Source organism: Lepus europaeus, chromosome 2, assembly GCF_033115175.1.
Source record: "Lepus europaeus isolate LE1 chromosome 2, mLepTim1.pri, whole genome shotgun sequence".
NCBI lineage: Eukaryota > Metazoa > Chordata > Mammalia > Lagomorpha > Leporidae > Lepus > Lepus europaeus.
The window spans coordinates 3565400-3577673 of record NC_084828.1 but is presented as its reverse complement, the minus strand read 5'-3'; the positions used below and the strand labels follow the sequence as shown (position 1 = coordinate 3577673).

At 61.4% G+C, this 12274-nt stretch overlaps 1 protein-coding gene across 2 annotated transcripts in view; it reads left to right on the top strand.

The window, feature by feature from the left end:
• The first annotated feature begins 6523 nt into the window (after nt 1-6523).
• ABCG1 (ATP binding cassette subfamily G member 1) overlaps nt 6524-12274 on the top strand; it is a 52772-nt gene continuing 47021 nt past the window's right edge. For both annotated transcript variants that reach the window (XM_062175160.1, XM_062175158.1), the window contains exon 1: nt 6524-6606. In XM_062175160.1, the coding sequence (XP_062031144.1) occupies nt 6565-6606 (42 nt within the window). In that variant the 5' untranslated portion in view covers nt 6524-6564. The remainder of the gene's footprint in view (nt 6607-12274) is intronic.

Genomic DNA, 12274 nt, shown 5'->3' with positions numbered 1-12274 from the left:
AATCATCGTGTGTGGCTGGGGTTGAGGGATGCGCGCCCTGAACAACACGGTGGAATAAATATTTACAGAGCATGGGCTCGCGAGCACTCCAGGTGTGTGTGGGCTCTGTGCATAGACGCACCGATCTGTAGCAGGAACTCGGGCCTTCACAGCTGTGGGTACCGGGGGTCATGGAATCAGAACCCCAAAAGCACCGAGGGATGAGCACCTGTCTTCTCTGGGTTGGCTTTTTCTGGGAGAATCCGATGGAGCCCCCCAGGCCGTAACGCATATCAGTGGCTCCCTGCTTTCTATCCCTGAGCAGTGTTGCATGGACGGCGTGGGCTGCAGGGGCACCGTCCACCCCAAAGGACATGTGGGTCTGACCAGTTCCTGGCTCACACATTTGTGTTCAGGCTTTTGTGTGGATGCACATTTTCTTTCCTTTTTAAAGACTTATTTGTTTGTTTATTTGAGAGGCAGAGTTACAGACAGAGAGAGGGAGAGACAGAGGGAAGGTCTTCCATCCGCTGGTTCACTCCCCAAGTGGCTGCAATGGCTGGAGCTGAGCCGATCCACAGCCAGGAGCCAGGAGCTAGGTGTGGGCTCATCCTGTGAGGCCCACACTGTTGGGATGGTGTGGCGATGGTGTTCTTCAGCAAGAAGCGCCAGAGACAGCTTTGGTGAACATGTCTGTTTATTAACAGGAGGGCAGGCAAAGGAGAGTAGCTAAAGACAACACATTCTATAGGATAAAACTGATACTGGCACCTCTACACTTCTCCAATCAGCTTGAAGTTCACGTAGCCCACGTAGCCTTCCAGGTGGTCTTATGAGTCTGGGCCACACCTGGGAGCTGTTCACCTAGTTGACAATTACAAGGCTCCTCAGCAGGAAGTGGGGGTGGGGGAAATGTGCCTGGGGCCCCTGCCGCCTGCCAGCAGTCCGGTCATATGCGGGTCTCAGTGTGCTGAGCCCTCCACCAGGGTCTTTCCCAGGAGGCATGGTGTGCCATGCCCTCTTAACCTCCGGCGTGGGCTAGGCAGGCAGTCTCCCAGCCAGGCACAGGATCACCCACAGCCAGGAGCTTCTTCTGGGTCTCCCACATGGGTGCAGGGGCCCAAGGACTTGGGCCATCTTCTACTGCTTTCCCAGGCCACAGCAGAGAGCTGGATTGGAAGTGGAGCAGCTGGGACTCGAACCGGTGCCCATAGCGGGTGCTGGTGCTGCTGGTGGAGACCTAACTTGCTATGGCACAGCGCGGGCCCCGTTATGCGCGCTTCCTTCTCCCGGGTGGAATGTCCAGCTGTGGGCTGGGAGGTAGTGGTCTTCTCAGCAGAGCCGTTTCCAGGGTGTCTGCGCCGCTCCCCTTCCCACGGCAGTGTGTGAGCAGCCCCTCCTGACCCTCACGCTTGGCGCAGCTGCCTCCCAGGCTGGCCCGACTTTGCCTGCAGCCCCCGGCTCCCCGGCCTCCCAGCTGTCCTGCAGCGACCAGAGGGTTCATGTGCCGTCCGTGCAGCTTCCCAGGGGAGGGTCCGGTTGCCTTTTGCCAACAGCTGGACGGTTGGAGCTGTTGAAGCTCGAGGGCTCTTCCTGTGTGCAGGTCCTAATCCTTGGTTGGAGGCGAGGTTTTGAAAATAATTTCACGTGGTCTACAATGTGTGTTCTTAACCAGGCCTCTCCCAGATTCAGCTTTTGTCCTCTGAAGGGGTCCAGTTTACCAACTTCTGCTTTTAGGGCCTATGTTTTTGGTGTCAGGTTAAGAACTCTTCGGCCACACAGTCTAAAGGTTTTCTCCTGGTGTGTTTATCCTAAGAGATTCACGGCTTTGCTTTTCAGCGTGTGATCTCTTCCGAGGTAATTTTCATCTGAGGCGCGAGGGGAGGCTGTCCCTCCCAGGGTTGTGTCTCTGTGGGCAAGGGTCTGGCCTTTCCACCGCACGCCACAGCTCTCTGTCTCTCTCGCAAACACGAGGGACCACACAGTCTCGAAATCAGGGGGACTGGTGCATCCGTGACTCCTCTGCTTCGGAATCGCTTTGACTGCTCCCACTGCTCTGCTGTTCCCTGCATTTCAGACCAGTCCTGTGTTTGTCTACAGGAAAACCTGGCTCGAGCCTTTCTTTCCTTTTTTCTTTGTTAAGATTTATATTTATTTGAAAGTCAGAGTTACAGAGAGAGAGAAGGAGAGGCAGAGAGAGAGAGACAGAGAGAAAGAGAGAGAGAGAGAGAGAGAGAGAGGTCTTCCATCTGCTGGTTCACTCCCCGTATGGCTGAGATGGCTTGAGCTGGGCCGATCCAAAGCCAGGAGCCAGGAGCTTCTTCTGGGTCCCCTACGTAGGTGCAGGGGCCCAAGGACTCAGGCCATCTTCTACTGCCTTACCAGGCCACAGCGGAGAGCTGGACTGGAAGTGGAGCAGCTGGGACTCAACCAGCAGGTGGCGGCTTTTCCCGCTACGCCACAGCGCCAGCCCCTTGGGAGTTTAACAGGCGTTGTGTTGAACCTGTGCCTCCATCTGGGGACCACTCACGTCTGTTCGGCAGATCTTAGCCTGGATTTCTTGTGGACACTCCTTAGCGAGCTGGCCAGCGATTTCCAGCTGAGACCTAGACCTCTGGGTAGGATGTCACTGTAGGTCTCATTTAAACCTTGTTCCTCTGTCTCTGACTCACCCTGGTGGGGGAGGGAGGGGTGCTGCCTGCTTCCCCCAGGGGAGAGCCTCCTCGCCTCCTCGATAAGGCCGGGCGGGGGTTCACTGACACCTCCCTATCCGCGGGAGGTGGAGACCTCGTTGCCACCCCTCACGTGGTCTCTGCCGTCCCTGCCACCGCTGGGCACTGGGAAAGGTGGTGGTGCCACGGGCTCTCCCCTGTCTCCACGCCAGCACCGGCTGGGGCGGTAGGGGAGCCAGACTTTGGCCGTGTTTACACTGGTATGGCTGGGGTGGGCGGGGCAGCCCGAGGAGGGTGGAATCCAGGCTCCCCCCTGATTCTCACTGCCGGGGTGGGGGCTGGGACGTGGTTCGGTCTGGGCGTCTGGAGCTGAGCAGACGCTGGCCGAAGCTTCCCCTCCTCCGGGGGCTTTGCCCCTGCTCTCTGGGTGGTGGGAAGCAGGCTTCGCTGGGATTCCCTCTTAGCCTGGGCTACTGGGCAACTCCGGGTTCTCAGCTAAGTGGCACAGATGTGGGTGAGGCATAGAGAGACCCCCAGTGCGGCTCCTTGGGTCGCAAAGATCCCAGCTGCCTTGCCTGCTTCTCCACGGCCCTCAGTTTCCTTACGCTGGCTTCATGGGGGCCCAAGCTTCCCACCGTGCTTGGAGGGGGAACGGGGAGGAGCCGGTCCCCCGTGCCCTGCCACAAGCCCCACCTGTGGCTCTGACCGGACTGGGCTGGTGTGGGGCAGATCCTTCATCCGCAGCAGGCTTGCCCTGCGCGCTCAGCAGGTGTCTGGCAGGTGCGGGTGGGAAAGGCACCAGCCCACCAGCCCAGGTCCCTGCCTGGGCCCTGTGGCCGGCATCCTAGGATTCACACTGGGGCAGAACAGGCTCCGTTTGCAGCACGGAGCCTGCCTCTTGCTAACTCTGTTCAGGAACCACTTGTTCACTCTCCCTTTTCCCAGAAAAAGGCCCTCTCTCACCTCGTCTCAGCCTCTGGGCACAGTGCATCTGCTGCCCTCCGACCTACACCCCCCATCCCCGTGTCCCGCATCGGGGCCAGGAGCTGTGAGGGGCGCCGGACCCCCGAGACGGGGATGCCACTGAGGTCTCCAGCACTGGGAAGCAGGAGGCCACGTGGTGTTGAACCTAATGCAGGCCTCTGCCTGCTGTGCCGGCCCCACCCCACCTGCTGCATGGCCTGGCCTCTTCGTCTGCAGGTGTGTGTCTACACAGACAGGCGTGTGTCCACACAGGCGGGCAGGTGTGTGTCTACACAGACAGGTGTGTTTCTACATGGGCAGTGTGTGTCTACACTGGCAGGGGTGTGTCTACACGGGCTGGCGTGTGTCCAGATGGGCAGGTATATGTCTATGTGGGCAGGCAAGTGTCCACACGGGTGGGCAGGTGTGTGTCCACACAGGCAGGTGTGTGTCTACATGGGCAGGCTGCACATATGCTGGTAACTACTCAGACAAGAGAGTCGGAGGATCCCTCCTGGTGCTGGGCCAGGCTGCCGCCTCCCTCTCATACGGACTTGGGCTGAGCTGAGAGAACGGAGTGAGCAGGGCCAGGGGCTGGCCCTCCCGGCCTCTCTGTCCTGATCAGACACTCTTGGAAGGGGTGCTGCACGGTGGACACGGGGAACTGGGCACGAACCAGCCAAGGGGATGAAGATGAAAGGGCAGCCTCTCTGAAGCCTTGTTGGAGGCTCGGGACCGGAGACGCGAAGGCTGGATGACCAGCGTAGCCATCGTGGTCTGGCGAGGAGCTAACGGACTGGCTTCGGGGCTCCGAGCAGGCAGGGGACAGCTTCTAACAGTGACAACCACATAGGCCCCCGCGTCCTCAGTGAGCCTGTGGGTTCAGCACATTGGCAGGGAAGACGTGTGTAAAAGTGACGTCCACACTGAGCCTGGACAGAACCTGTCCCGGCCAAACAAGACAGGGGGGCGGCCGTTCATGCACAGTTGATGGTGTTGGGCTTTCTACGTGGTGTGGACACCAAGGGAAGTGTGCACAAAGACCACGCCCCAGAGGGACGGAGCCTCCGTGGGGGCCGGGGTTTGGGGCCCCAAGCGCTGATGGGTGGTTGTCTGTGGAGGCTGGCTGTGGCCCCTCAGTGGACACTCCAAGTCCAGCTGCTCGGCCGTCACGTCTCGGCCGAGACTGCTGTCGGGGTTGGTGTGCACCAGCTCGCCGTGGTGGGCATCTCCTGTGCCTGTCTGCCTGGCACCCCCACCTGCGCCAAGCGCTTCCACGTGGCCTTAGGAAAGCACCTTTGCTCTCTGTGTTTCCAGTGCGGTTAACCCTTCCCTCTCCCCCAGCATGACCCACGCTGGGCTTCCCAGGGGTAGGCGCCCCCCGGTTCTCTGTGTTGATGGGAGCAAGCTGGGGGCTGGCGGGAGGGCCGTGCAGCAGGTGGGGGCGGAGCTGTGGAGGGAGCAAGCCACCCGGGGCTGAGCGCTCAGCCTGGGGCCTTGGGCCCTCCGAACCTTCCTGCTTGGGAGCTGACTTCTGTCACCACAGCCACGCGTCCTGACACCCAGCTCTGTCCTACCCCACCACTCACCCGCTCCCCGAGTGGGCACGAGAGCTGACAGCGGCAAGAACGAGGGTCGGCGCCTGCCGTGGGCCCAGCCCCGTGCCCCAGCTGGCCTGTGCCGGAACCCCACGGCGGAGGAGAAGGACTCCCCAGGAGAAAGTTCTGGGCGCATCCTTGGGCAGTGAGGAGCATGGGTGCTGGACACAGCTGGATGCCCAATGATGACATCATGTCACCACCCTGGTCCCAGGGAGAAGGCTCCTGTCTGCCCCTCCCCCCATGTCTCCCCGGTGGTGTGGGTCCCATCTGCCCTGCAGCAGGTGGGCCCCAGCCCGAACATCGCAAGTGTCCAGTCCCTCTGTGTGTGTGTGGGGGGGGGGGGTTGGTCTAAACTCTCCCTGGGTGGTTTGTGGATTTGAATCTTCATTCCAGAACACCCCGTGTTGGCCTCCTTGTTCCCTATATTTGAGGTACCCCAAGGCCTCCTGGGTCTGACACCTGGCACCCCCACCTTAGATTTTTAGCCCCGCCTCCGTCGCCTCCTCCAATTGGAGGGGAGAATCTGGCCCCAGCCATCCACCTGCCTACTTTCTTGCTAGCTAGGAGAGGGACAGAGGCCTGGCTCACCTGCCCGCGGTGGGGCGGTGACCCAGGTGTGCTGAGGTGAGAACACGTTCCTGGCTTTGGTCCCCACACGCAGAACAAAAGGGTTGGCCTCTGAGGCTGGGGCTAAAGCGCGCCTGGCGCCACGGTCCCCGGAAGTGGCTGCACTTACTTTTGTTATAGTGGGGGTTGCAGCGACCACCAGGCCACCCGACCTTGTAGTCCGGGGCCGCAGAGGGGGTGCCCGAGCAGCACCACCACGGTGCCAGGACACAGCCCTGCGTCCGCCCTGGAACCACCGCCATCCGCCCCCGCGCCGCCTCTATCTGTGGGGCTCCGGGAGGACCGGGCCCGGACATCGCCACCGCGCGCTTGCGGGGCCCCGCGCGGATTGTCCCACGCGTGAGCGCGCGCGCCACAGCCTCGGCGGAGTCCCGGATGGGGCAGGGGAGTCCCTCTTCGGTTCTCAGCATCCATCCGGCGGGGAGGGGCCCAACGAGGAAGCTGAACAAGCAGCCGCCAGGCGTCCCCTGCCTCCCCAACGCCCCCCCCCCCCCACCCGGGCCCGTCCGCACAGGCGGGCAGGGAGCGGTGGTCTCCGGAGCCGCTCGGGACCGCCCCCCGCGCCGCACAACAGGAGCACGCGCACCTGCCGCGGCCCGGCCCCCGGCGTGGGCCAATCGCGGGGCGGGGCGGGGCGGGGCCGAGCGGGAGCCGGGCGGGCGCCGCCGCGCAGCCCCGAGCGAGCGCATCCGCGTCCCAGCCGCCGCCGCCGCCCCCGGGGCATGGCCTGTCTGATGGCCGCTTTCTCCGTCGGCACCGCCATGGTGAGTGCGCGCGTCCTTCCCCGCGGCGGCGCGGGGTGCGTTGCCCCGAGAGCGGGAAGCTCGCGCGGACGCCTGCTGTCCGGAGCGCGTCCTCTGCGCGCTGACCCAGGGGCGCCCTCGGAGCGGAGCCGGGCGCCGGCCGAGCCGCCCTGGCCACCTGGCGCCCGGGGGTGCGCCGTGCGCGGGGAGCCGGGAGCGGGCGGGGAGGCAGTCCCAGCAGGGGACAGATGGCCGTGACCCCGTCCGCCTGCGGTGGGGGACGCGAGGCCTGGGGGGGGGGGGCGCGGCGCGCTGGGGAGGGGCTGGCGCACGGGCCCCAGGAGGTCGCGTCCCTCTGAGCGGGGACTTCTGGTGCCACCCTTGGGAGAGCCAGGCTCGGGGGATAGGAGCGGCTCCGGGGGACAGCAGCTCCGGACCTGCTGGGCCGACGGCCAGCGGACACCTGCCGGCCGCCGCGGTGCGCGGGGAGAGGCGCGCATCCTGCTTCTCTGGGGGCTGGGGCTGCGGAGCGGGTAGGGGGGCGGGCGGGCTCGGAGCTGACCCCGCTACCGCCCTGTCCCCTTGCTCCGCGACTCCGGCACGGCGCGCGGGGCCCTCCGCGTCCGCCTGGCGCGCCGACCTCGCAGCTCGGCGCCCAGGGCTGGATTTCGGGGCGCCGGCAGGACCGGTAGGCAGTACCCCCTCTCCTGCCTCTATGCCCGGCCTCCGGGGCGCTTGCGGGGCGCGCACCGGCTCCCCCACCCCCACCCCCACCCGATTTCATTTTTAGCATCCTGTGTTTGAAGTCAGCAGGGCGCTGCAGGGTTTGACCGACAGTTACCTCTTGCCTTGAGCTCAAGAGGGAAAAAAAAAAGTGGCCGTGTTTCTGCGCATGCTCGGTTCTGACAGCTGCACCCTCTTGGTTCCAAACAGGTTACTGTCGAACACACGCGGGCTCCGGCTCATTATGTAATGGTTTCGTGTAAACCGAGAGAATGGGGCCGCCCGCGTGTTGGGAGCAGCGCGGGGGCGGGGGGACCCGCAGCGAGGGAAAGCGGCGAAACCCCGGCACGGGAAGGGGACCGCCGACCCCCGCCTGTCTGGCCGAAGGTTTGCGGCCACTTGGGGAGATCCCTCTGCTTGGGGTCCGTCCAAGGGGACGCTTGCTGACAGTGGAGGAATCAGATTGACGTCAGCTGCGGGCAGAGAGAGCTTCGCGCCTCTTGGATGCTCCTGGGTCGCCCAGTTCTAGAGTGGCAAAGGTGGCTAGTGCGCGTGGGACCAGGGTCTCCAGGGACGGCTTTTCATCCGCGCTGTGGCTTGATGTAGCCCACCTGTTTTCTTCTCACTCGCTGGCGCTAATGGCTGGGCTGGTTTTTTTTTTCCTCCCCCAGGGGGGAGATTGTTTTGTTAAAAAAGAATTTTTCTCCCTGAAAATCCTAAAGGTTTTAAAAAACAGAAACCTTTTATCACCCTGAGGACTGGGTCTTATCTGACGGCAGTGAGCAGGGTCGGTCGGGTGGGGCCTGGCTCTTATCTGATGGTGGTCGAGCAGGGTTGGACCTGGGTCCTGCTTGGATGGGAGGCTTTTGGGAATCCCGCATGCTGAGCGCTCAGAAGGAAACAAGTTTTAAATCTTACGAAAACTGACTCTTAGTCCTAAGAGATCCCCGGGTCCCCTCCCTGCCCTGGCGTCCAGCAGGGGCTGGCCGTGTGAGCTGTGAGTCCGGAGAAGCTGGCTTGCCCGAGGAGAGAGGCACCCAGGGCAGGTGTCCGAGGGATGGTGCCGCCTGCCCCAAGGGTGTGACATTTTGATAATTTTCCTGTGGGCAGTCGCCGTGAGGATCATCGGTCCACAGGACACAGGGAGGCCCCCTCCGGGTGGGCACAGCCTGGCCGCAGTGTTCTCGCTCCGACTCTCTGTGTCCTGTCCCGAGCCGGGGGGTGGCTGCCGTTAGAGACCCCTGCACCCTGTCACTCTGCTCAGGAAAACACAGCGGCCGCCGGGACAACCCAGGAGTGAGCGCGCTGTGATTTGTGGTTTCCTCATAGCACAAATTGTGTGTGTGTGTGTCTGTGTGTGTGCATGTGTGTGCGTGTGTAGGGGGCCATCAGAGACCAGAGCAATGAAAGGGGAAAAGTGGGAGGGGAGAGGTGTTTGTTGTTTTTAAAGGGTGCAAGAGGCTGGGAGAAGCTGGCGGCAACCTCACGGCTGCTCACCAAAAATGTTTCCAGGGTGCTGCCGTGGGTCACGTGGCCTCCGGGATTCTGCTCATAAGATGAGGCCGTAGCCCACCTGTGAGGAAGGGGGGTCCTCACCTGTGTGGCGCTGGGTCCTGCATTGTGCGATTTCCTCATTTGTTGCTGGGTTTCCTACAACTGATGGCCCAGAGACACCCACAGCTGGCTGCAGGATGCCAAGCTTCGGCCGCTGGGCGGGACACCTGGGGCTCAGGCCTGGGGCTGCTCGGCCGTCCCTGGGGAGTTGGGCGAGGCAGGCATGCTGTGTTTGTGTTCCTCCGCCTGCTCCGCCCGTGGATCTGTTGCTAAGCTGTGCAATCTGTCCGGGCTGGAGTTTAGCAGGCACTGCTGTAATTGCGACATCAATGGCCACTATTGTTTATAGTCACCTTGCTTGTAGGAGGCAGCGGTCTCAACACTTTATAATGTAAGTCTCTCTGGCTTGCAAATGAATTGAGTCACCCCGCTGTGTCCTGCTGGCCCGTCTACTCATCTCACCTGCATTCCCCCCACCCGCCTGTCCCAGCCCAGCAGGTGCTCGTGCTGGGATCCTGCAACCCTGGTCCGTGGCTCCCAGCGCTGGCCTCCGCACCTCGACAATGCCTGCGAGCCCGCACCAGCTGGACCCCGTGTGTCTCATCTTCTGTCAAGCCCCTGCCCCCTGCCCTGCCCACGGCCCCGCCGGCGCTCCAGCCCGTGCCTCTCCACAGGTCTCTGAGCGCCCCTGTGCAGCTGCTGCGGCCCTGCACACGCTGTTCCCTTGCAGGGAGCGCCGTGACCCGGCACTGCTGTCCCCCCTCGCCAGTCTCAGCTGAGATTTTATTTGGGGCCGGTTGCCCCGCCCACGTCTGCGTGGCGTTCCACGGCCCTTCAGAGTCTCTGCCGGTTCTCGCCTCACTGTCATCATTGCCTGTTTTCTTGAGTTTGCTGAGACCAGAGGCCCTGTCCGTCCGTCTGCCTGCTGCTCTTTGTCAGATGAGTGGGTACAGTGGCTAGAGAGAGGAGCGTCCCAGGGAAAGCCGGTATGTGGGCGGCTGGAACGGAGGCTGTCCCTGTCCCCAACAAGAGGAGCAGTGTCCCCTCGCTGTGGGACCGCTGGGGACAGGAGTGGATGCCCCGCAGCAGGAGCCAGGATCTCCATCTGGGTCTCCGGTGTGGGTAGCAGAAGCCACCCCCTTCTGCCGCCCAGGGTGTGCCTTGGTAGCAAGCTGGATTAGGACGCGGGCGCCCCGAATTGCAACTCCGTCGGGGCTCTAAAGCCCCCCCAAGTGAGCTAGGGGTTGGTTTGGTTGGGGGCTCTAAAGCCCACCCCCAAGTGAGCTAGGGGTTGGTTTGGATGGGGGCTCTAAAACCCACCCCGAAGTGAGCTAGGGGTTGGTTTGGTTGGGGGCTCTAAAGCCCCCCCAAGTGAGCTAGGGGTTGGTTTGGTTGGGGGCTCTAAAGCCCCCCCAAGTGAGCTAGGGGTTGGTTTGGTTGGGGGCTCTAAAGCCCCCCCAAGTGAGCTAGGGGTTGGTTTGGTTGGGGGCTCTAAAGCCCACCCCCAAGTGAGCTAGGGGTTGGTTTGGTTGGGGGCTCTAAAGCCCCCCCAAGTGAGCTAGGGGTTGGTTTGGTTGGGGGCTCTAAAGCCCCCCCCCAAGTGAGCTAGGGGTTGGTTTGGTTGAGACTTCAGAGGGACGAGTTGCCTGGGAGGGTGTGGGATGTGGTGTGTGTGTGGTTGGTGTGGTGCGTGTGTGCATCTGTAGTGTGGTACGTGATGTGTGTTGTCATGTGTGTGCTGTGTGGTTTATGTTGTGTGTGTGGTCTGTAGATGTGAGTTGTGTGTATGTAGCATGTGGTGTGTATGGTGTTGTGTTTGTGATGTGTGTGTGATGTGTTGTGCTGTGTGTGTTGTGTGTGCTGTGTGGTTTATGTTGTGTGTGTGGTCTGTAGATGTATGTTGTGTGTATGTAGCATGTGGTGTGTATGGTGTTGTGTTTGTGATATGTGTGTTGTGTGTGTGATGTGTGTGCTGTGTGGTTTATGTTGTGTGTGTGGTCTGTAGATGTGAGTTGTGTGTATGTAGCAGTGGTGTGTATGGTGTGTTTGCGATGTGTGATGTATGTATTGCGTGTGATGTGTGTGTGTGGCATGTAGTATGTATGGTGTTGTGTGTGTGTGATGTGTGTGTGTGGCGTGTGGTGTGTATGGTGTTGTGTTTGTGTGATGTGTGTGTGTGGCATGTGGTGTGTATGGTGTTGTGTGTGTGATGTGTGTGTGTGTGGCGTGTGGTGTGTATGGTGTTGTGTTTGTGTGATGTGTGTGTGTGGCATGTGGTGTGTATGGTGTTGTGTGTGTGATGTGTGTGTGTGGCGTGTGGTGTGTATGGTGTTGTGTGTGTGATGTGTGTGTGTGTGGCGTGTGGTGTGTATGGTGTTGTGTGTGTGATGTGTGTGTGTGTGGCATGTGGTGTGTATGGTGTTGTGTGTGTGATGTGTGTGTGTGTGGCATGTGGTGTGTATGGTGTTATGTTTGTGTGATGTGTGTGTGTGTGGCATGTGGTGTGTATGGTGTTGTGTGTGTGATGTGTGTGTGTGTGGCATGTGGTGTGTATGGTGTTGTGTGTGTGATGTGTGTGTGTGGCATGTGGTGTGTATGGTGTTGTGTGTGTGATGTGTGTGTGTGTGGCGTGTGGTGTGTATGGTGTTGTGTGTGTGATGTGTGTGTGTGTGGCATGTGGTGTGTATGGTGTTATGTTTGTGTGATGTGTGTGTGTGTGGCGTGTGGTGTGTATGGTGTTGTGTGTGTGATGTGTGTGTGCTGAGACGTGTGGGCTCTCGGCCGCAGGCGGAGCCGCCCCACTCCCTGGCCAGGCCTCCAGTGCGGTGCTGTGCCGGCCTGAGCTGCCGGGTTTGTGGGGACTCGCGGGACTACTTTGGTTTTAGTAATGAGCAGGGTGTGTGGCCCACAGCCCTGGGGACACGGCTAATAGGCCCGGGGGCACACACAGGCTGACGCATTTCCTCCTTGGGACCAGTGGCAGGGTCCCCCTTCTTGGGGCAGGGGGCTGGCCCCCACCCTCAGACACCGCAAGCCCCGGTCGGCCGTGAGCGGGGCACGGTGGGGCTGTGCTTGTGGCCACGTGGGCGTCCTCCCGGCTCAGGAGAAGCCGGCCCGGGTGCGGCACAGCATTCGCTCCCGAGGGCCCTCCCGTGCCTCGGCCGTCCCTGAGCCTCCTCGGCGAGGGTGGGGTCTTTCTCTGCACAGGTGTGTTTGGGGCCTGGTGTGTGCACGCGGCTCACTCGCCGGGTTGTCTCGGGGCGCAGGGAGACCAGCACCAGCAGGGGTCCCTCCTGCCCCTCACCCAGTTCCCGACAGCCCCTGTGTGTCAGCTTCCTTGTCTGTGTAGAGGGGGAAAACATCGATATTTCTTTCATTCTTTTTTTTTTAAGATTTATTTTACTTATTTGAA